This window comes from Andrographis paniculata, unplaced genomic scaffold, assembly GCF_009805555.1.
Source record: "Andrographis paniculata isolate CXL003 unplaced genomic scaffold, ASM980555v1 Contig12END, whole genome shotgun sequence".
Taxonomy (NCBI): domain Eukaryota; kingdom Viridiplantae; phylum Streptophyta; class Magnoliopsida; order Lamiales; family Acanthaceae; genus Andrographis; species Andrographis paniculata.
The window spans coordinates 5,331,773-5,353,502 of NW_026137402.1; the positions used below are offsets into that span (position 1 = coordinate 5,331,773).

The 21,730-nt window shown below is 34.5% G+C and overlaps 4 protein-coding genes across 5 annotated transcripts; 2 read left to right on the forward strand and 2 right to left on the reverse strand.

Moving 5' to 3' along the window:
• Positions 1-1,215: 1,215 nt before the first annotated feature.
• Positions 1,216-3,872, forward strand: LOC127253166 (peroxidase N1-like). Its single transcript, XM_051277613.1, has 3 exons — positions 1,216-1,623; positions 2,680-2,842; positions 3,454-3,872. Exons 1-3 carry the CDS (start codon positions 1,216-1,218, stop codon positions 3,870-3,872), a joined length of 990 nt encoding a protein of 329 aa, XP_051133570.1.
• A 3,114-nt stretch (positions 3,873-6,986) lies between these two features.
• LOC127253176 (agamous-like MADS-box protein AGL62) lies at positions 6,987-12,496 on the reverse strand. Its single transcript, XM_051277625.1, has 3 exons — positions 11,633-12,496; positions 11,459-11,526; positions 6,987-7,708 (listed from the first exon to the last, which is right to left on the reverse strand). Exons 2-3 carry the CDS (start codon positions 11,493-11,495, stop codon positions 6,987-6,989), a joined length of 759 nt encoding a protein of 252 aa, XP_051133582.1. The 5' UTR covers positions 11,496-11,526; positions 11,633-12,496.
• A 100-nt stretch (positions 12,497-12,596) lies between these two features.
• LOC127256242 (uncharacterized) lies at positions 12,597-14,283 on the reverse strand. Its single transcript, XM_051282146.1, has one exon. It carries the CDS (start codon positions 14,146-14,148, stop codon positions 12,835-12,837), a length of 1,314 nt encoding a protein of 437 aa, XP_051138103.1. The 5' UTR covers positions 14,149-14,283; the 3' UTR covers positions 12,597-12,834.
• A 1,351-nt stretch (positions 14,284-15,634) lies between these two features.
• LOC127256356 (probable protein phosphatase 2C 71) lies at positions 15,635-20,223 on the forward strand. Of its 2 annotated transcripts, none has more exons than XM_051282343.1 (9): positions 15,635-16,039; positions 16,180-17,268; positions 17,582-17,652; positions 18,314-18,380; positions 18,985-19,072; positions 19,180-19,340; positions 19,425-19,568; positions 19,676-19,804; positions 19,890-20,223. In XM_051282343.1, the coding sequence occupies exons 1-9, from the start codon at positions 16,022-16,024 to the stop codon at positions 20,079-20,081; spliced, it is 1,959 nt and encodes a 652-aa protein (XP_051138300.1). In that variant the 5' UTR covers positions 15,635-16,021; the 3' UTR covers positions 20,082-20,223. The 2 variants fall into 2 exon arrangements, with proteins under 2 accessions (XP_051138300.1, XP_051138292.1); XM_051282335.1 differs by having other exon boundaries at positions 15,636-16,039; positions 16,274-17,268.
• The last annotated feature ends 1,507 nt before the right edge of the window (positions 20,224-21,730 follow it).

Here is a 21,730-nt window from a genome sequence, read left to right on the forward strand (position 1 = left end):
CCTTAAATCCACCACTTCAATATTTCAATTCCATCTGTATAAAATTTGATCCTTAGCTTCATCAATTTTATATAAGGAAATATATAATTTGTAGTAGTTTCGTTCGGCTCGTTTATTTTTTGCGTGTTAATATTTGAATATTAATTATTATATAAAAACGTAACACAAATTAAGAAAAAATTGCAAAAATATTTTCATTAGTGTCTTATAATACTAATAAAAGAATATTTGTTCAAAAAATTGTACAAATATAAGGATATTTTTAATGTTAAGTACAATGACGCAAAAGATAAATATGACATTTAGAGGCTGACGGAGGGATTATAATTTATTACTTCCTCCATCGTCCAATTTCAGTATTCAAATATTTGGACAAGAGTTAAAAAAGAAAAAATATATATCTCTTACTATTATATTTTTTAAATGTAGGAAAACCATTAAACATTTTCAAATTTTCTTTGTTTACACAATATATTAAGATAAGTTATGATAAGACAAGTAGACGAACCATGTGTGGCCGATGATCTGAAGCATCGAGGGTTTGAACCATGACCCTACGATTACGAGTCCACCCCTACACCACCAAATCATCCCTTACGAGATAGCAAAGTACTATTTTATCTCTATAACTGGAATTCAAATTTCGAAGGCTGATCCGACGCCGTTTTATTCGATTCTCTGTATAAACAATTATAGTAGGCGAAGAAGAAATAAATAAAATAAAATAATAATTAAAAAAAAAGTAATATACTCCTTTTGTCCCATTGAAAAGTTTCTATTTTTCATTTTCGTCCGTTCTAAAATAAAGTTATAATTTCCTAATTTAGTATTCTTCCAATTTACACTATATTACACAAATGTCGTTTAATATTACACAATACTCACAGGGATATTTTGTCTTTTTCACTAGAATCCATTATAATACTAATATTCAAAAATATACATACAAAAAATAACAACAACTTTACACGGGGACGGATGGAGTAATTATATATATAATTATAAAAAAAAAATTAAAAAAAAGATGGAAGGCAAAGGCAGGCCCCCAAATGCATCCGCCACTGCCTATAAATACTCCAACTTGTCTTCCCTATTCCTCTCACACACACTCGATCATTTAATTATACACTCAATATCAATATATATATATGATATATCTCGATCGCTTAAGATTATTAACTTAATTAAAACCATAGCATCGATCAAATTAAAACTATGGATAGAGTGTGTGTTATTGCGGCGTTGCTAATAGCAACGGCGGCATCTTTGCCGGCGCCGTCATCGGGACAAGCCACAGCAGTGGCGACGAGGGTCGGATTCTACTCGACGTCATGCCCCCGTGCCGAGTCCATAGTTCAATCAACAGTCCGTTCCCATTTTGGCGCCGACCCTACGGTGGCGCCGGGCTTGCTCAGAATGCACTTCCACGACTGCTTCGTCCAGGGCTGCGACGCCTCCATTCTTATCGACGGCGCTGCCACCGAGAAGACCGCCGGCCCCAATCTGCTCCTCAGAGGGTACGAAGTCGTCGACGACGCCAAGCAGCAGCTCGAGACCGCCTGCCCCAGTGTTGTCTCCTGTGCCGACATCCTAGCATTGGCTGCTCGCGACTCTGTGGTTCTGGTTCGTCTAAATCAAATACTTATTTTTCATTTAATATATGATTTTTAAGGATAAATAGATTTTTTAGTTTCATAATTGGACTATTTATCATTTAGTCCCGTTGCAAACTAATCTCTTAAGTAAAAAAATTTCACAATTTTAATTCTCCGACGCTGGAGATGCCTACGTGGCACTCACGTGGCTCGCAGGGGACACGTATCCATCAAATCAGCAACATCTAACGGACATTTGAATTTTTATTTGTTTTACTTTCTTCATTTTTTAAAAAGATTTTAAATTAAAATTAATTAATTAATTAAATTTTTTTAAAAAAAAATCTACGCGTCAGCCGGGTGTAGCTGACCTGGCGGACACATATCTTCTGGCGAGCAAAGCTGGTGCCATGTAGGCATCTCCGGCACCGGATGACTAAAATTAAGGGTGTCAAAAGTAAACCCGACCCGAAAAACCGAACCCGTTCGACCTGAAATTTTTCAGGTTCGGGTTTGGGTATTTCGGGTTTAAAAAAATCGGGTCGACCCGAACCTGAAACCCAAAAAAAATTTGTGTCGTGTTCGGATCGTGTTTCGGGATGACTTGATAACCTGAAATATCAAAGTCAGGTTAGGTTTTCGGTTTCGTGTTTCGGGTTGACCTGAAATTTTTATTATTATTATTTTAATTTATAATATTTATATTATTTTATAATTAAAATAAAAATGATATTTTTTTAGGTCAATTTAATTTTTTTTAAATTTTCGGGTCTGTTTCGTATCGGGTTTGTTCGGATTTTGGGTGACCTGAAACTAATTCAGGTCAACCTGAACCCGACCTGAAAGAATTCGTGTCGTGTTCGGGTCTAGAATTTCAGGTCAGATTTCGGGTTCGGGTCGGGTTCGGGTTGATAGTTTTTTGTTATCCCCATGGCTCAACCCGACACGAATACGACCCAAAAATACGAATTAACACCCCTAACTAAAATTGAAAAAATAAAAATTCACTTACGGGACTAATTTGCGACAAGGTCTAGTTACAGGATTAAAATTTAAATTTTTTAGTGAATGGACATTGGTTCAGGCCGGCGGGGCGAGCTGGGCGGTGCCGACGGGCCGGCGCGACGGGCGGGTTTCGGTGGCAAGCGAAGCTGCGAACTTGCCAGGGTTCACGGAGTCGATAGCCTCGCAAACGCAGAAGTTTCTAGACAAGGGCCTCAACGTTCAGGACCTTGTCACCCTTGTTGGTATTTTATTTTAAAATTTTTAATAGTAATTTGAATGTATATTTTATAGGAAAAATAAAATTAATCTCTCTATTCTCAATCTACCAAGGTTTTTACTACACTTTTATTCCCTTTGCAAGAAATATGATTATTAATTGCATGATAAAAATTAAATTAAATTTAAGAAAACCTAATTTTATTAGAAAAATAAAAGAAAATTCATGAAAATCATGTGCTAATTCGGCCAAGCTGTGGTGTTAATTAAGTTGACCGAGTTAGCATATGTTATATGGACAATCAATATATATTTATGCATATGTTAGAACATATCATCTTATAAAATAGCATATGAATTATAATATAATATTTCTTTTCTTTCAAATCAAATGGATATTTTGAATTTTGTTAATAAATTAAAAAATAATGGTATTTTATTCGTTAATGAAAATAAGTAAAAATTTGACATTTTTACCATCTGATTTTATTTATTAACTGAGAAAATAATAAAAATGATATTTTGAATTAGTACGGATGAAGTATATGTTATTATAAATATGTTAAAATATAGGTTAGTCACTTTTACAACATATGTTGATCTAATTTAATTGTTGACGATATGGACACCAAATTAGGTGCACACACTATTGGGACGACGGCGTGTCAGTTCTTCAGCTACCGGCTATACAATTTCAACTCGACGGGCAGCCCGGACCCGTCTATCGACGCCACCTTCCTTCCGACGCTCCTGTCTCTCTGCCCGCAGGGCGGCGACTCGTCGCGGCGGGTGGCGCTCGACAGCGGCAGCGAGGCCCGGTTCGACACGTCCTTCTTGGGCAACCTGAGGGACGGCCGCGGGGTCCTGGAGTCCGATCAGAAGCTGTGGACCGACCCTTCGACGAGAGCCGTGGTGCAGCGGTACCTGGGCGTGAGGGGCCTCGCCGGGCTGACGTTCGGCGTCGAGTTCGGGAGGTCGATGGTGAAGATGAGCAACATAGAGCTCAAGACTGGGACTAATGGCGAAATCCGCAGGATTTGCTCGGCCATTAATTGATCGATTCATGATCCAGTTGATCCTACCTTATATATAAATTGAATTTTAAAAATTGTAATAATACATATATATATATATATATATATAACTGTATGTTGTGTTTGTTGTCTTTGTCATATTGTCTGTTGAATTTGTGGGTTCGGATATGAATCTAAGTGTTAAGTGTGTTGAAATGTTGGTCTTCTTTTGATTAATCTTTCTATCTACTGATTAATATTTTCAATTTTTTTTCATAAATATTTATTACTTATATAGGAAAAAATGAAAAAAAAAAAAAAAAAAAAAAAATGAGGGGGCGTGAGGAATATATATATTCTACTTTGGAAAAAAAATGTCGGAATTTTCTTAGTTTATAAAAGTGAATAGAAACTCCACTCGTCACCAACTACTTTTTCTAGTTTTTCTTTCTTCTAAAAGGTAAAATTTTATATTTTTACCTAATTTTTTAAAACTCGTGTCTATCAAATGAGCACTCAATTGAACGACGGAAAAAGTTTTTTTTGTTTAAAATATAGATAATTGTATTGATAATAAATATACATATATATTTGTTTTTTAATTGTTGATTTTTTATTTTTTTTTGTGAGAAAATATAATATATATATCGTATTTATATTATGTGAATATATATACCTATTATAATTTATATTAATACTCATTAGAAATCATGTAAAAAAAAAAATTATTTGGTGAACAAACCCGCCATTCTTTTTTTAAAAAAAGAAAAGTTTCTACCTCAAACATGAAATTTCATTATCTTCCATCCGGGCGGGAATCCTCAGCCTCATTTTCGTCTAGTTTCATCTATATTATGTATATATATCACTTTGCGTGAGTGAATTTGACGGGGCTAAGCAAAAACTGGGCCGGTGATCTTGTGCCCTTCCATCCAACATTCATTTATTTTAAAGATATATGTATACTTAGGTGTATTTGTTTGAAAGTTTGGATTTTGAGTTGGGATTTGAATAGTAAAAATTTTAAATTTGAATAATTATATGATGTGATATAAATAGGTATTGATGTGATGTTTCGAATGTAAAATTGATTTTTAATATTGATTTGATGTTTTTAGAGAAAAAAAATAGAATAAATAATGTATTTAAAATTCAATCTCCTAGTATAAAGAGAAGAACTATAGTATGTTTACTCGAACCATATTTAAAAAGTAGAGGTTGCATTCATGTCATAAATATATATATATATATATATAGAAACTATAGTGAAGAAAAAAAATTTCTAAATATCTCAAATTTAAATATTTTTTTCAAAGGAGAAATTTTATTATTTATTGATTTAAGAAAAATACAAAAATTAATATTTACAATATATAATTATTGAGGTTGTTGTAGTTAATTATTTTATAATATTTTCAAAATATGACAATAAAATGTGAGACCTAGTGTTGCAGAGTTTAATCTATAAGCTCACTGTCACGAATTTATTCGACACTATCATGTCGTTTCTTAGTGACTAACACTCATCTTCTTCATAATTTCACATACATGTGGCTTAAACATAATTTAATTAAAGAAAAACTGTTTTTTAGTCCCGTAACTGGACCGCTTTATCATTTTAGTCTCGTAAGTGGAGCTTGTCGCAAACTAGTCTTATAAGTGAAATTTTGTTGTTGTTTTAGTCCTCCGGCGCCGGAGACGTCCTCGTGGCTCGCCGGAGGTGACGTGTCCTCCAGATGTCCCGACACCTGGCGGACACATCGATTTATTTATTTTTTTCATTTTTTTAAATTTTTTTAATTGGACCAAATAAAAAAATAAAAAAAATACAAATAAAATTAAAAATAAGTTTTAGAAAAAAAAATTTAAAAATGAAAAAAAAATAAAAAAAATTCACGTGTCCGCCAGGTGTCGCTTACCTGGCGGACACGTCACCTCCGGCGCCGGAGGACTAAAACAGCGAAAATTTTCACTTATGAAACTAGTTTGCGACATGCTCCACTTACGGAACTAAAATGACAAGGAGTCAGTTAAGGACTAAAAAAACAGTTTAGCCTTTAATTAATTACCATATATGGGATTTAAAGCTCTTCTTAATGTGTTTTAATTATTAATATACCAAAAAGCATGAAATCTAAACATTCTTCATGTTTCCAATGTAACCTCCTTTCTATTCCTACTTTAAATGTCATTAAATTTTGTAAAAATAGTTATCACATTTCAATGAATTGAATGCCAAATGATAATACATATTCCCTCCGTCCCAATACAATAGTCTTGTTTACTATTTTTGTCCGTTCTAAAACAATAGTCTTATTTTCATAAATAACCATATCACCGTAAAACTATCCATACTTTTTCATTTTTATTATACAATTGTCACTACTTTTTATACTAATACACCCACATGGACAAAAAAAGTCTTTTATCCATACTTTTTATCCACTACTAGTATAATATCAATATTTCTTAAATCTCGTGCTCAACATGGGGACGGAGGGAGTATATAAATTTCTATTGGCAAAATAAAAAGAATATAAGTTAAGCATATAATATTGAGATAAAGTAGAAACACATATCTTAGAATTTATATACACCATATATATATATATATATATATGGAACATTTTCTTGTATATTCCGTTAAGAAAATCAACTTGTTCGATCGAATATTTACTGTAAGTAGATTGTTGATTTTTTTTTACTAATAAAAGTTGTCAAATTCGGTATAAAATATATTGAGTTTAGTAAAAAAAAAAAAAAAAATTAACTAAATCGCACAAGAAATTTATTAAATAACATAAGAAAAAAATAAACAATTTATATATAACCATCGAATAGTGTTGTTTAGCACATGATCGGAAAATAAAGGTTTTGTTTATTTAATATCTTTTGTTTGGCATTATTTTTCATAAATATTATTTAAAAAAATATAATAACATACTTTAACAACAAATTCTACTAATACTGAAATTAAATTAATACATCCAATTAACTGAAATGGCATAATAACAACATCGTGCATATATAATCTTTAAGAAATCTCACAAATTATTACCAACATAAATACATATATGGTCCAATCATAAAACTGTTATATATAATTCCAACAAATAAACTTCCATTAATTACACATAAATTTTTTATGTTTTTTCGATCAAAAATAGGCAATGCAGCTGTAGCCAAGATTGGGATTACCAGCAGAACCATTATTAGCAATACTATCCCTGTTACTATTATTATTATTATTGTTATTATTATTACCAAAATGATTAAGAACAAGCCCTACAGCAGGTTTATCCTCAAACTGATCAAAAATGGCAGCGCCGGTGAAAAAGGGGTTCGCCGGCGGCGAGGGGGCGATGAGGGTTGCAGTGTGGTGGCAGACGGTCTTCTTGAGGTCATCCATGGCGTCCCAGAGCTGGTGGAGCTCCTCCAGGCCCAATTTTCCGATGGGGGCCTCCCACCAGTACTGTCTCTGGCCGGTCTTGAGTAGGTTGTCGAGATTCTCACCTTTCGTCCTCTCCATGTCCAATTGGGTCAGAATTTGACCTAACTGGAGGTTGAGCTCTCGGACATTGACGTTGCGGTGGGCGTCGATGAGGTGGAAGGGGTCGTGCGGCGGCGAGGGGGTGCGGGAGAGGAGGCGGTCGACGACGGAGTCGACGTTGGGGTGCCCGAAGGAGAAGACTTTTCCGGCGGGGGAGAAGACGACGACGGCGATGTCGGCGCCGCAGAGAGTGCAGAGCTCGCTGGCCTTTTTGAAGAGCCCGGAGCGGCGCTTGGAGAAGGTCACCTGGAGGTGGTTTTTGACCACGATTTTCTCGATTTTGATTTTCCGGCGACCCATGCTCGGCTTCTTCGCCATGGCTGTCTGCTCTGGAGAAGAAGAAGAAGAAGAAGATGATTTTGGGAATTGATTTTGTTGGGGGAAGGGAGGTGGGATTGGGGTATTTATAGGGTTTGGAATGATGGGTATTGTCAATTAATTAATTTATTGATTATCAGGGCATTATAGTAATTTAATTATTGAGGGTATCAAGATTATATATGTGGGTTTCGATTTTTATTGTACTTGATTTGGGGGTTACAAAATCTTGATGACTTAATCAACGTGGAAACGTCTCTCAATATACATACATATATATATATATATATATAGATAGCTTTGATTAGCATAATAATTGGAAATTTATAAGTACTATTTTATTTCAATCAACAAGTAAAAATATTAAAAATAACATATAAAAATATAGGTTTAGTTCAACACAGTGTTTTAAAATGAATTTGATTTTTTTATGTTTGGTATAAGAATTGTGTGAAAAAGTATAAAATGTATTATTATTTTAAATTGAATATTGATTTTTTGTAATAAATATTTGAATTTATTTTTTTTGTAATAAATATTTAAAGTTTTTTTGACTTTGCGATTTTTGTGAAAAGAATAAAATTACTCCCTCCATCCCAGAAGCGTGGGTATAAAATAGAATCTAAAATGCTAAAATGTTCTTACTTTTTTAATGATGGGTTTTAAAAAGTAGGTTAGAGTAATAATTAGGGATAGTTTGGAAAAGTACGAATAATTTTGTTATAAAGTGGAGATCAGGATTACTAAATAAAGAAACAAGACAATTGTTTTAGGACGGACGAAAATAGAAACACAAAACAACTCTTTTGGGACGGAGGGAGTATATGTTTATTATTATTTTTTGAAAATTGTAATTGGGAAAATAAAGTTGGAAGAACAAAGTGTTACATGTACAATAAATGTCGTACTTTTTTTATTATAACTCAATATACTATATTCATCCGACTCTAAAGATTTTATTTACTTTTTTTTTCATATCGATAACTAAATAGTTTAATTAAGACTAAAAAAAATTATAAAAATTAAATTTTAAAATTAGATTAAGGTGTATAATTATATTTCAAAAAATGGAAATGACAAATTATGTGGGACGGACGAAAATAGAAAATAGAGACAAATTATGTGGTACGGTGGAGTAGTTATTAGAAATATTTTTCTGTTCTTTCTTATATGTTATATATATATATATATATATTAGTATATAATACTCCCTCCGTCCACTTACAAAGTTTACATTTACTTTTGACAGTAGTTAAAAGTAGTGTAATGACATTTTTATCTTTACTTTTTTTTTTGTGTAAAAGTAATGATGTGATGTAAAGTGAGAGTATTTGTGAAAAAAAAATAGAATATTTAATGAAATGTTAACTTTGTAATTGGACTTCCCAAAATAGAAATATGTAAACATTGTAAGTGGACGGAGGGAGTACTACGTTGTTATTTTAAACCATGAATGGGTACTTTTGTATTGGAAACGTAGGAACTTGCAACAATTTTGAGTGAATGTGAACTTTATCTATTTTATGATTATTATTATTATTATTATTATTATTATTATGATTATTATTATTATCAAGAAACGTAAGTATGATCCAAAATTTGATACTATTATAATCATTAGTTACCCAAATATACACGAGTTAAACAATTTCAATGCTTTATTTGTAACATAAAACTTTAAGATATCTTATATATATAAAAATATATAATTGTCCAGATAAACAATCGTTATCAATACGACCTCCGGTAAAGGTAAAAATTATAAAATTGAAATAAGTTTCTTGTAAAGACATCGATTGATTCGCTTCGATTCAATTATTTCTTTCCTTGGGTCCAAATCTTCTTCTTTTAACAATAAGCTCTTCTCCGTGTTACGAGTTTTATTTTAATTAATTTTATACATTCTAAAAAACATACATTGCAAAATTTTGAAATTAATCATTTAGAATCCTATTTAATTTTATTAAAATTTCAAGCATGTCAAAGAAAAGTTATAATAATGATAATTTTGCATATAAAATGTTATCATATTTTTTGATATATATAAAGAGATGGGCTTGTTATAATAATATATTCACATGTCACATACAATAATAATTCACAGCTTTAGATGAAATTATACATAATAAGAAAAATATCATAATTAAATGATGAATAATAACGTACTACTACTATTTATTAAAATACAAGTCAGGTGAAGTGTGTAAATTTTTAAGGCAAGTTGTGATTTTACCATATGGGGAACACAAGTACACCAATTATACCAAATTATAAATGTGTTGCTAAATAATTAATAAGATATTATTACCACTATTAAATAACAATATCAGTTACATGGTTTTATGAAATGATTTATTCATTTTTTATTTTTTTATTTTTTATTTACGATGTGAGAATTCGCAGCCGCTACCCGAAAATGTGCACTGGATAAACCCCCGGCCAAACTTAATATCCTGCAAACCAGGCCCGACGGAAAAGTCATACTAAGCGAACCATGTATGATACAAATCCAATCCCTACACCACCAGACCATCCCTTACGGAATATTTTCTATTTTTATTTTAAGTATATGAAAGAAAGAACTTGGTTGATTTGTGGTGAGAATTTTACTCTCTCGTATCAGCTCAAACTATCTCTTTTTTCTTTATCATTTTTGTCTATCAATTCAAAAATATTTCTTTCTATATTTTAATTAAAGTAATTATATACTAATATCAAAATACTTTTAAGAGAAATATATATTTATATATAAAATTTTGAATATGAAAATTTTAATCTGTATTTTGTATTTAACAATATTTGAATCTAAAATGCATGATTCAAATAATAAAATTTATAATATTATCTGTCAAACTAATAGTTTATAGAATTTATTTTATTTTTTTTAATAAATTAAAAAATAATAACATTTTATTAATTACTGTATAAAATAATTTTAATATTTTTACTTTTATAAATAGAAAAGAAACAAATATTTTATAAAAATTTAAAATATGTTGTATATATGCTTGGACAACTATGATATTTTCTAATGAAAATCAAATGGAACATATACAAAGTTTTTTAACCCAATTCTCCAACCCATTGCATGTAAGAAAATGGGGGGAGAGGAATATACAAGAAATATACTTTTTAGTTGAAGTTTATGGTTCCCGTAGATCATCTGCCATTTTGTCATTTTTATTGTAACAACTGCAGAAATAGAGTGGAAAGTTGGAACAAACTTGTACATTCCACAAATATCACATAGGAATTAACCAAAGTCTAACTAGGCTAATGCTTCATAACACACCTCCAAATCTAAGGATTATTACACCAACCTACAGTTCAAGTTGTCCTAACTGAGCATAGGGTGTCGATAATCGAGCCCGAAAGCCCTGAAGCAAGATACAGAGCCTCATTTTTTCGATACTAAAAGCGTTTATATAATTGAAATGAAAGGCGTATTCTTTTAATAGAATGTAGGATAACTCGAAAACAAAAAACTTCATTCGAGATTCGAATAATTAACCTTCAAAGGAAAACCATCCGCAAAAGATAACCGATTATCCCTGCCACGAAGCCGAAGCCCCTACTTAACCATTAACTCAATGAACTCCTTATGCATCTATAGTCCTATTTACATAGACTCATGACACTAAATTCAAAAACCCGAAAATAAAATAAAATAAATACAAAAACCGGCTATCGAGTCATTAACTCTGTGCTACTATCAAAACTAAACCTTAATATTATCGGATATCACATCATTTTTAACTTACCATTGCCACTTCGAAACCACTTCCAATGCAAGAGCATCAATGGCAACCCGAAAGGGCCGGTTTTGCATCTGAAAATGACAAGCAATCAAACCAAGTATACTGAAGTAGTTATAATCAAAATTTGAGAGAAATATCTCCAGATTCTGAAAAGAGAAGAAAATTTAATCAACATACCAGCCACAACGTTACTGACAATCCCCAAAGATTCAAAAACTGGCCTTGAAGCTTGAACATGTAACACATATTCTGAAGGTCAAAGGAACCAATACACACAGCCATGGCTCATGTGAAGAACAAAACCACAAATGTCCCGACACCAATGGTATAATAGATTTCTTGGGTTGACAACGGCCACAATTGTCCACACATTTTTGCAGTTGTTTAGGAAGATTGTCTCACAGTGCACTGGATCCCAATCAACTTGATCCAAATAACCACGAACATACAAAAGCATATGCAGTCTACTACCAAATTAGTTTACAACCCAAACATCGTAACTCATCTTTAGTTTCAATCTTTTTTCAAAGTTACAACACCTCTAATGTATATAAATTAGTTGCCCCGACAGAATGGAAGCAAGGAAGAGCCCAACTGAAACCTACAAGATCTACAAGGTTCTCATCTTTTTGTTGCTACATACAGTAGAGAGGCCATTGACTATTAAAGGATAATTCACTCGTAATTATCCTAAGGATAGCTATCATAACAAAAACAACAGTTTTCTGGTTTCTTTTACCCAAATATGAAGACAAATATATCCTTGCAATATGAACAAAAATATAAGGATCACATCATTTGGATTTGTAGTTCTCTGAGCAATGTATACGAGGTGATGATAGTCGTCATACATATAAGCATCAACATTGTAAGAAAGAAAATCTTACCGGTAGACAACTGCACTACATGATAGGCAAGTAAAAACACAAGTGAACGCTAGAAATACAGCTATTCCTCCCTCGATATTGGGCAGTAAAAATAGAAAAGAATACATTACTGGTTACAAGGTTCAAAAAGGACTTAGTCTCATTCATAAAGAATCGACAGAGAGCTGTAGCAAATCGCATAAAATAAGCAATTGAATGCACATGTTTTCAAGAAAAGAACCTAAAGAAAAAGCAATACCAACAAAAACAGGACATCACAGAAAAATAGCATTTCTTATCAAAAACAGCCAGAATCGAACTAATATTGATATACCTCTTTACAAGGAATCATGAGGGACATGTCTCTTCAATCCAACACATTCAAAGTCACAGACAAGATATAAATACAAACAGTTATACTCATAAATCTACAATAAAGCACATGCATTCTCCAAATGATTAAGCCGACAACAAGTTAACAAAAGCTTACACACTCATATAGCCTCTTCTTGATCACTTAGAAACCAATAGTATCTCAGGTTTCTTAGCCTTACTAGGAGTGTTGGCATTCGAACCTGAACCTGTAGCAGTAGCAGCAGCAACTGTAGCTGCTGCTTTCGCAGCTTCGCGTGTGCTTCTATCGAGTCGGATCAAGCTCCTCGTCGCCAGAATCGCTTGTGGATCTAAATCGTGTGATGCTCTAGCATACAATCGTCGCGCCGCAATGGCTGCAGCATCCTTCACCTCATCCACATTGAGAGGCCCCAGCAAACAATGCCCCAATATCCTCAAAACCGGCTGTAACAGTTCCCAGGGCAGCAGAATTCTCGCATCTTTGCCTCCCAATTTGGTTGAATTCTCATCGCCATGGATGTGTAAATCGTTGACTCTTTCAGCAACATTGTCAATCTCATCAGTCTCTACACTGATATCCTCCTCAAACCCATTGCTATTGCCATTGCCATTGCCATTCTCATGTCTGACATTTTCCTCGGAGAAATTCACTGGTTTTTGGTCGTCCAAATCTGAGGTGCAAGGGCAATCTTTCCCAGCCCATACCGTGGTGGACTTACAGAAATCGACCTTTGACCAGCTAGGCATCTGAGAGATCTGTTTGTAATAGCAATCTAAAGCAACGCCGACAATGCAAGCGCGTTTGGTGGACTTAACGGCGATCTGCGGCTCCAATGGAGGCGAAAGAACCCCAACCAGAGGCTTAGTAGGCTTTAAATTAGGGTTTGGAGATTTAACCGGGTTGCGCGGAGCGTGGTAAAGCGACGGCTGAGATAGATCCGGAATCGAAATTGTGATAGGCTTCCCATTCCGCGCTTTAGTCTCGGCGGAATAAATTGCGAGCAGGACGGCCTCGAAGCCGGAGAGGGAGACAGGCACATCCGCCGGCGGGTAGTGGATGCGGTGGAGGTAGATGGCGGAGATTAGAGGGATGAAGGAGAGTACGACGAGGCGCAAGTCGGGGTCGGAGGAGAGATAGGTGTCGTAAAGCCAGTGACAGAGCGGGTCGTCGCTGGAGCCGGAGGATTCGGCGGAGAGGGCAGCGGAGACGGCGGAGTAGGCGGCGGCGGAGAGTAGGAGTGAGCGAGCGGGGCGATCGGTGTCGGCTAGGGAGGAGAGAGGATCGTCGGGGGAGGAGGGGAGCAGCGAAGAGAGGAGATGGATGCGGGAGCGAGCCTTGGAGATGGACTCCCACCAGGAGTGCATAGGGTCGGAGGTGTGGCCGTTGGTGGGATGAAGCGAGGAATTGCGGTTGGGATCGGTGGAGGAAGCGGAGGAGGAGGAGGGAGAAGCGCCGTTGAGATGGAAATCCATGGCGGGCGACGGCGGCGGCGGTGAGGAGTAGGCGTTTCCGGTGAAGAAGGGATTGATAGATTGATTGACTGTCTACGGCGTTAAGTATGTGCTGTGGGTTGGTTGGACTTGGTATTTGCTTTTGAGTACACACTGGACCGGACCGGACCAGACCGGACCGGACCGGACCGGTGCTCCGTCTTTTGAGTATGGTGTTTGTATGGTTTTTATGAGAATTTATATGATTTATGAATTTTTGTTTTAAATATCAAATAAAATGAATACTCCTTCCCTCCTAAAATAATAGGGATATTTGAAATACGCATTTTAAGAAATAATAATATTATACAGATACTATGAGTGAAAGTGTTTTTAAAAAATTAAAATACTTTTATTTTATATAATTATTATAAAAAAATTTGAATAATTTTATAAAAATGCAAAGATAATTTTATAAAAAAATAATGGAAAATAATTCTATTGTTTTGATCAGGCAAAAATAACAAAATAAATTATTTTTTTAAATAAAAATAGCATTTTTATTTTTTATATTATAATAAATTTTATTTTTTAATTTTAAAATATTATATCAATATTTATTTTATAATATTAAATAATTATCAAATTTTAGAACTTAGTATTCAACATTCTAATTTACTCTAATATATTATACTCATTGTTTCAAAACAATAGAAATTTTTTGGATGAGTACCAGAATTAAGAAATAAGAATATTATATTGATTCTTAAATTACTGTGAATGATTTTATTATTTTAAAAATAAAAATCAATTTAAGGGGACTTTCGCAACAGGTGTTCTATCGTGTCCCCTCTGCATAGCAGCTTCGACACTTTGACAATATCGCAGAGTTAACGAGGCAACGAGGTCTCAGGCCGCGAGATACCTAACTCTTCGTTACGCAGTTATTTGATATTCGAATCGAATGGAATAAATATTCGAAATTATGAACTGTATTTGAATCGAAAATTTGGATTAACTGAATTTTCAATTAATGAAAAATATTTGCAAATAATTCGAATCGAATCAAAATTAAAAAAATATATATTAAAAAATAATTAAAATTCTAATTAAATAAAAATATTTACAAATATCCAAATTCAATCAAATATAATTATTAATATAAATTTTAAAATATAATAATATAAATATATAAATATATTCAATTTCGTTAACCTAATCGAATCAAACAAATACCATATATGCAGAATTGGTATTCGAATCGTATTTGTTCAATTAATCGAAAACTTAGTTTGACTAAATTTGATTTAGTTCAGTTCATAGTTTCGACTGTTGAATTCAATTTTTTTGTCCACTCTCCTGGTTATAAGTCATTTTTTTTATTATTATTGTTTTGGCTATTCTACATGCTCTTGTAAAGTGAATCCAGTCGTAACGTGATGATTTGACGTACAATTATGTCCATTTTCCATTAAAGTACAGTACAGCAGCGTTTACATCAAAAAACCAAAACTACAACGTGCGATAGCAGACAGGGCCGGGGTGGGGGGGATCGATGAGTTTGGTTTGGGAATTGGGATGGATATCCACACATGGCATGACATCACCGCACCATATTCCACCTCTCGAACCCACCCAATCATTCATCTTCTTCTTCCACAATTCATTCCCATTTCCCATATCACCCACCCGGCCATGGCCGATCATTTCTGCACCTTCCTGGATTTTCGCCCTCTCACCACGGAGTCCAACTTGAATCTGTTGTTTTTGCCTTCAAACCGCTGTTACGCTTCGGCCCTCGCTCGCTCCCACTGTGCTACTGTTAAGGGATTGAAAAGAAGCTCATTTCATCGCAGCCTGCTCTCCAGGGCTTCCGCCTCGAGCTCGAGGCCTTCGTCGTCTTCTTCCGATTTTGATGTCATTTCTACCCACGGTATGTATGCAGCGCAGCGCTGCACTCACAGTAGGAATGGCGTCACATTGTTCTTATTTCGTGTTGTCAGCAATTGATTTTCTTTCCGTCTGATACGATTGTTATTTTGTTTGTATGTTCTCTGAAAAATTAAACTTCAGTTTTGTAGCTTCTGCTTCGTGCAAATGTTCAGTCTCTGCGTTAGGGTTAGAATGGTGGATTTACAATTTTTCTCTTTGATGGTTATGCTGGCAGAGCATTCTGATGGCAGTCTATTGTTTCGGTTCGGAAACCCTAGCGAGGTTGCGGAGAATGTGAAAATTGAGGAGTCCAGTGCAGTAGTGGAGATGGAAACTGAAGGCACAGATGAATATAGTCAAGAAGATGAAATGTCGAATCATATGGAAAACAGTATTGAAGCCGAAACTAATTCAGCTCCTATCAACAGTAAAACCATTATTGCTGTTGAAGAAGAGAATATCTCGATTGAGGATTTATCCAAAGGTTCCGATGATTTTGAATTGCTTGTTTCAATTGCAAATGAAGAAGTTGAAGTTGGTGTTGAGGAAGAAGATGCTGGGGATTTGGAGAATGGAGCGGATGAAAAACATGTGGATTCATCTCCAGCAGACACTGCTGTTCTTGATAAGCATTCCGAAGAAGAGAATACAGTCTATGTTGAGGACTTTTCGAGAGATGAAACTGATGATGTAGCCAAATTGGATGTTGATGTTGCCGAAAATGATGTGTTTCCGGAAAGCCAGGAGAGCATTGTTAGTTTGGATAAATCTTCAAGTTCTGAGCTTAAAAATGCAGAAACTGTAATAATCAGTGAGTTCGATGAAGGCAGTACTGCAACGGCTGAAGGTGATCCAGTGCCTTCCGACCTGGATATGAATCCTTCTGACGTGATTGAGGAGCAGATTTTGCAATCCGGACAAGATTCAATAGCTGGGGAGGGTTCCGGAAGTGTCAAGATTGATCACATAAGTCCCAATGAGCAAAATGTGATGATTGATGGACCCAAAATTAACAAGGCTGAGGAAACTGAGCCTGTTTCAAACTCCATAGTTGCTGAGGATCAGGCTTCAGGAGCCGACACTGAGTTACCGAGTGTAATTGCTGAGGATATAACAGAGAATGGTGAATTACAGTCACCAGTTGTGCTTTCTCAAATGGAAGCTGTACCAATACTAGAAGACACCATGAACATGTCCACGGAAGACAATGGAGAAGAGAGCCACATATCGGTTGGTTGGATTATTTTTCCTTAAAATTATCATTCATATGTTTATGCGATAGTATAATCTTTCAGAAAGACTTAGAAATACATATATGAATAATAAAAAAAAATACTCCCTATCTTAAATTGGATAGGGAATGATAACCAAGATATGGTGGAAATAAGTGTCGAATTGATTAATGACTTCGGTAGTAACTAGTAAGGAATTTTTTGATAGTCTTGTTGAGCATATGCACATTCACAATAACCACTTTACGGCATTATTCAGAAATCAGAACCTTATCCTAGGAACAAGTACTGAAGTCTATAACAATTTGCAGAGGGATGATCTTGTAGAAGCGTCTGCATATGAAGGGACAGAGATAAAAGCAGCCGAATCTGCTCCAATGAGGTTATATACCTTATTAACATTTTACAGTCATTCTTTGCAGTTTTTATTTCTTGGTAGTATTCCCTTAATGTAATTACTTGGTGCTTTTGTTTGTTATATTGTGTTTGTTCGTTGTGGCGCGATATATTGTTTGTCAGCATTGGCAAAATCTTGTCTGTGTTTGTGTCAATCTTCATTTACAGAATAAGCATTTGAACTCATTTATAAAGTGTTCATTAAAAATGGTCTTGCTTGTGTACAATTAAATAGGCATTTAACTAACATTAATAATAGATTGATGTGTAATGAAACATAATCAAACCGTAAACAAATCGAAGATCGAAGACATCAACTAAATATATTATATCTACTTGTACAAGCATTAACTTCAACCAAGGAACAATATATGAATATATGCACTTGAAGAAAATACACATAATTAATTAATTTCAAGTTTGTTTAATAAATAAACAAATTTTTGTTTATACTTGCTTCATTGCTTAATCGAGTAATATAAACAAATCTCCACAGCTTATTGGCGTTACTGCTTATTTGAAAGTTTAGAGGCATAGAACCATTATTTCAAAAGAGTTTCATAATATGGTTGATTGTATTCTCTGTTGAAATTACAGCTTATGAGGTATGAGCGTACCTGATACATTTATTTTTTCTTAATCTACAGCGAGGAAGTCTTTGTGTCTGATCTTGCTCTGTTTTCTGGTGCTGCCCTCTTGCCACATCCTTCTAAGGTAATCAATCCACCAAACTTAACCGAGTTTCATAGTAGTTTATCACAAATTTCCACTTTTGTTGATTCCTCTTGACTGCAAGAAATGCTGTGTCATCTCAGTCTGAAATTTTGTCCTTGATATGATAGGCCTGCTAGTTATTCCCGTGAAGAATCAGATGTATTTCTGTCAAACATATACTAACCATAAACTAGTAGCCATGACGGTATTCCTCTAAGAGTTTTATCTTGCGCCTACAATGACAAGGCAGCCCTTACTGTACTGAAACCTTGTTACAACAGGAGTGATATGTGAATGTTGGTTGCCATTCATTTCTTTTTATTTCCTTCACCCGGTTAATAATTGGAGCCTCAGTTTCCTAGGAGAAACTTTTTAGTAATCGTTGATTTTTTGTAGATGTATCATACACAAAGATACAGTTTTTGGAACTTTGATGGCCACTTTATCGAGAAATTTAGTTGTGGCCATGTTTGAGTTTGTTTGGTGTAAGTTAAAGAGGAATTGAAAATCGGGAATTATTGAAGTTGTATCACCCAATTCTGGCGCCGATATCGGCTTCATCACAACAATAGTGGTTAGTAATTCATAAAATAATAAAATCCAGGTGTTGTCAGGTGGAGAGGATGCATATTTCATTGCCGGCCAAACATGGATGGGTGTAGCCGATGGAGTCGGCCTCTGGTCGCTTGAAGGTATTATTTGTTCACACCTTGAAAAAGTTTTCTTTGTTCTGTTTACGTTTTCCACATCACTTCCTCTGATGTCCTAAATGCTATGTAATGGACATTCTTACATTCAGGGACCCGTCCAGGGGTTTTCGCCAAGGAACTTACCCGAACATGTGAAAGACTTGTCTCTGTTGGCAACATAAACAATCCCGTGGAATTGCTTGATCTTAGCGCCTCCGAAACACACTGCCCTGGATCCTCGACAATTTTGATTGCTCATTTTGATGGTCAGGTACTGAAATTTTACAGAAATAGGATTCGAAAACGCGATAATTAGGACTGACAATGGTTGAGACTGATGTGAATTTTCTCACAGACTCTCAACGTGGCTAATGTCGGGAACTCAGGTTTTATCATTCTTCGGAACGGTACCGTTTACAAGAGATCTTCTCCAATGTTCCACGCGTTTTACTTCCCATTGCAGGTCGAAGGAGGTGAGGAGCCGTCTCGTATGGCAGAGGTACGCCGTGCATGTTAAGTTATTATACAGAACTGCATTCACGAAAAAGCTACGTATGTATACATTAGATGTATATTATTGTCACGTTGTGTTTTGTTCGACTTCAGCTCTACAGAGTCGATTTGGAAGACGACGATGTGATCGTCATTGCGACTGATGGGCTTCTCGACAACTTATACGATCTAGAAATTTCGTCTGTAGTTTCCAAATCACTTGCTGCTGATAAAAAGCTGGAGGTACAGAAGTTACATGATGATGGATCCCGACTGAATTTGACATATGTAAATTGTTTCGAAGAAGTTCATTCCTTATGGTTTGCAGGAAATAGCGAAGTTGTTGGCAGAATCGGCGCAGGAGAGAGGCAGATGTGCACACGGGAGAAGTCCATTTGCTGACGAAGCGCAGGCAGCCGGGTACACCGGGTGCACTGGCGGCAAGCTTGACGACGTGGCTGTGATTCTGTCGGTCGTTCGGCTACGGCGGCCGGAAGCCGGTGAGGGAATATATTTGTAGTTAGCATATGTATATGTATGTATGTGCATGTACATACTTGGTTCGTCCCCTCTCTCTCCATTCTCAATATTTTCAGCGTCTACAAATTGGTTGGCTTTACAATTCTATTATGTTTATTTTTAAGGTATAGATGTGGCTATGACTTTAGGGTCTATTTTTTTTTTTTTTCTTTTGAGATTTTCATTATTTAGTCCTTTTAAGTTTTCAATAAAAATATAAATAACCATGGTGCTGAAATTTAAAATTCAGCAGCTCATTATGTTATAATAAACAACACAATGTATTACTTCGGACAATATATTCTTTAGATTAATATAGTACAAGTACAACACATAAATTATTAGTACAATACATTGTATTATTTCTGGCAATATATAATACAAATATAGCGCATGCGCTAGTCATATACAATATGCTCTTATACAACACACATATAATTATGAGTACATATCAGTACATATGCTGTTTGTATATATTATAAATATTGATTTGAAAAATCACGGTGCTGAATTTTTTCAAATGAGTACCGTAACCATTCTATATATATATATATTTATACATACGTATGGCAAATCCAACGATCCAAATTCGGTCTATAAAAGGCACGGATTGGCTAGTCGGGCCGGACAGGTAAGTAAGCTAACAGCTCACCGGGTCATGGGCCACTTATTTTGGGCGAGTTTTTGTTTCCGTTGGATAAACATAATAAGATCCAAAATTAGTTGGACCACAAATACAACATACCCTCCGCCTCATTTTGGTCCAAGTAATCATCGCCTACTTTATTGTTTAAAATATTTTTCCTGCACAAGACCGCCACCATTAACATGTTGTTAAGACGTTAATGTGTTTATAAGACCTATAATTTAATAATGTCTTTACAAGATCCATAATTTATTTCAAAAAATATATTTTAATCATAGCGTTTAGAAGCCAGTAATTTATTTTTTATATATCACCCAAAAAGTCCGAAACAACCCTTACTAAATTTGAGAAGTATGGAATTTGCGAAGGATCCAAAGCAATCCATTAGGAGAGTTTAAGCTATACAAGAAAGTCAGTATACTCTCTGTTTTCATGTATATTAATAGAAAGCTTTGCCGAAAATAATTATTAGACAAATACAGCGAATTAGAGGCCCAAAATTTTTAATTCCAGGTTAAGAAAAAAAAAAAAAAAGAGAAATGAAATTTTCTCACGTAACTTTTAGAAGATTTTAAAAGCATAGATATTCCAATTATTTCGTAAATTGCAATCTTAAATAATACTCTCCCCCTCATTCAAATCTATGCTCACTTTCCTTTTTGGGTTGTCATTAAAAAATATTGTCGTTACCTTTAGAGTAAAAGATTATTATATTTTTTAATTAAAACTCGTGTTCGATCAAATAAGCACACATTTTACCTCACAGATGTAGCATATGGTTAGCTGTTTTAATTAATTTTAGAAAATCTCTTAATGAATCGCATTAAATGTATTCAAAATGCAAATTTTAATCAACAATTGTAATGTAATCTAAACAAATCTTTTTATTTTTTGCCTCTTTTGAAATTGGCATATAGGAATAATTACAATATTTAATTCAATAGGATTACGATTCCATAAATAATTTTATAATATTCAAAAACATATAATTAAAATAAATAGTA

What these genes read in the sequence shown, in the direction of transcription:
- LOC127256242 (XM_051282146.1), bottom strand. Translation starts at nt 14,148, where the DNA reads ATGGATTTCCATCTCAACGGCGCTTCTCCCTCCTCCTCCTCCGCTTCC.
- LOC127253166 (XM_051277613.1), top strand. Translation starts at nt 1,216, where the DNA reads ATGGATAGAGTGTGTGTTATTGCGGCGTTGCTAATAGCAACGGCGGCA. An exon ending in CTCGCGACTCTGTGGTTCTG is followed by an intron (nt 1,624 to 2,679) that starts GTTCGTCTAAAT and finishes ACATTGGTTCAG; the next exon opens with GCCGGCGGGGCGAGCTGGGC. An exon ending in GGACCTTGTCACCCTTGTTG is followed by an intron (nt 2,843 to 3,453) that starts GTATTTTATTTT and finishes ACACCAAATTAG; the next exon opens with GTGCACACACTATTGGGACG.
- LOC127253176 (XM_051277625.1), bottom strand. Translation starts at nt 11,495, where the DNA reads ATGCTCTTGCATTGGAAGTGGTTTCGAAGTGGCAATG. An exon ending in GTGGTTTCGAAGTGGCAATG is followed by an intron (nt 7,709 to 11,458) that starts GTAAGTTAAAAA and finishes CTTCTTCTCCAG; the next exon opens with AGCAGACAGCCATGGCGAAG.
- LOC127256356 (XM_051282335.1), top strand. Translation starts at nt 15,685, where the DNA reads ATGGATATCCACACATGGCATGACATCACCGCACCATATTCCACCTCT. An exon ending in GCCGAATCTGCTCCAATGAG is followed by an intron (nt 17,653 to 18,313) that starts GTTATATACCTT and finishes CTTAATCTACAG; the next exon opens with CGAGGAAGTCTTTGTGTCTG. An exon ending in TCTTGCCACATCCTTCTAAG is followed by an intron (nt 18,381 to 18,984) that starts GTAATCAATCCA and finishes AATAAAATCCAG; the next exon opens with GTGTTGTCAGGTGGAGAGGA.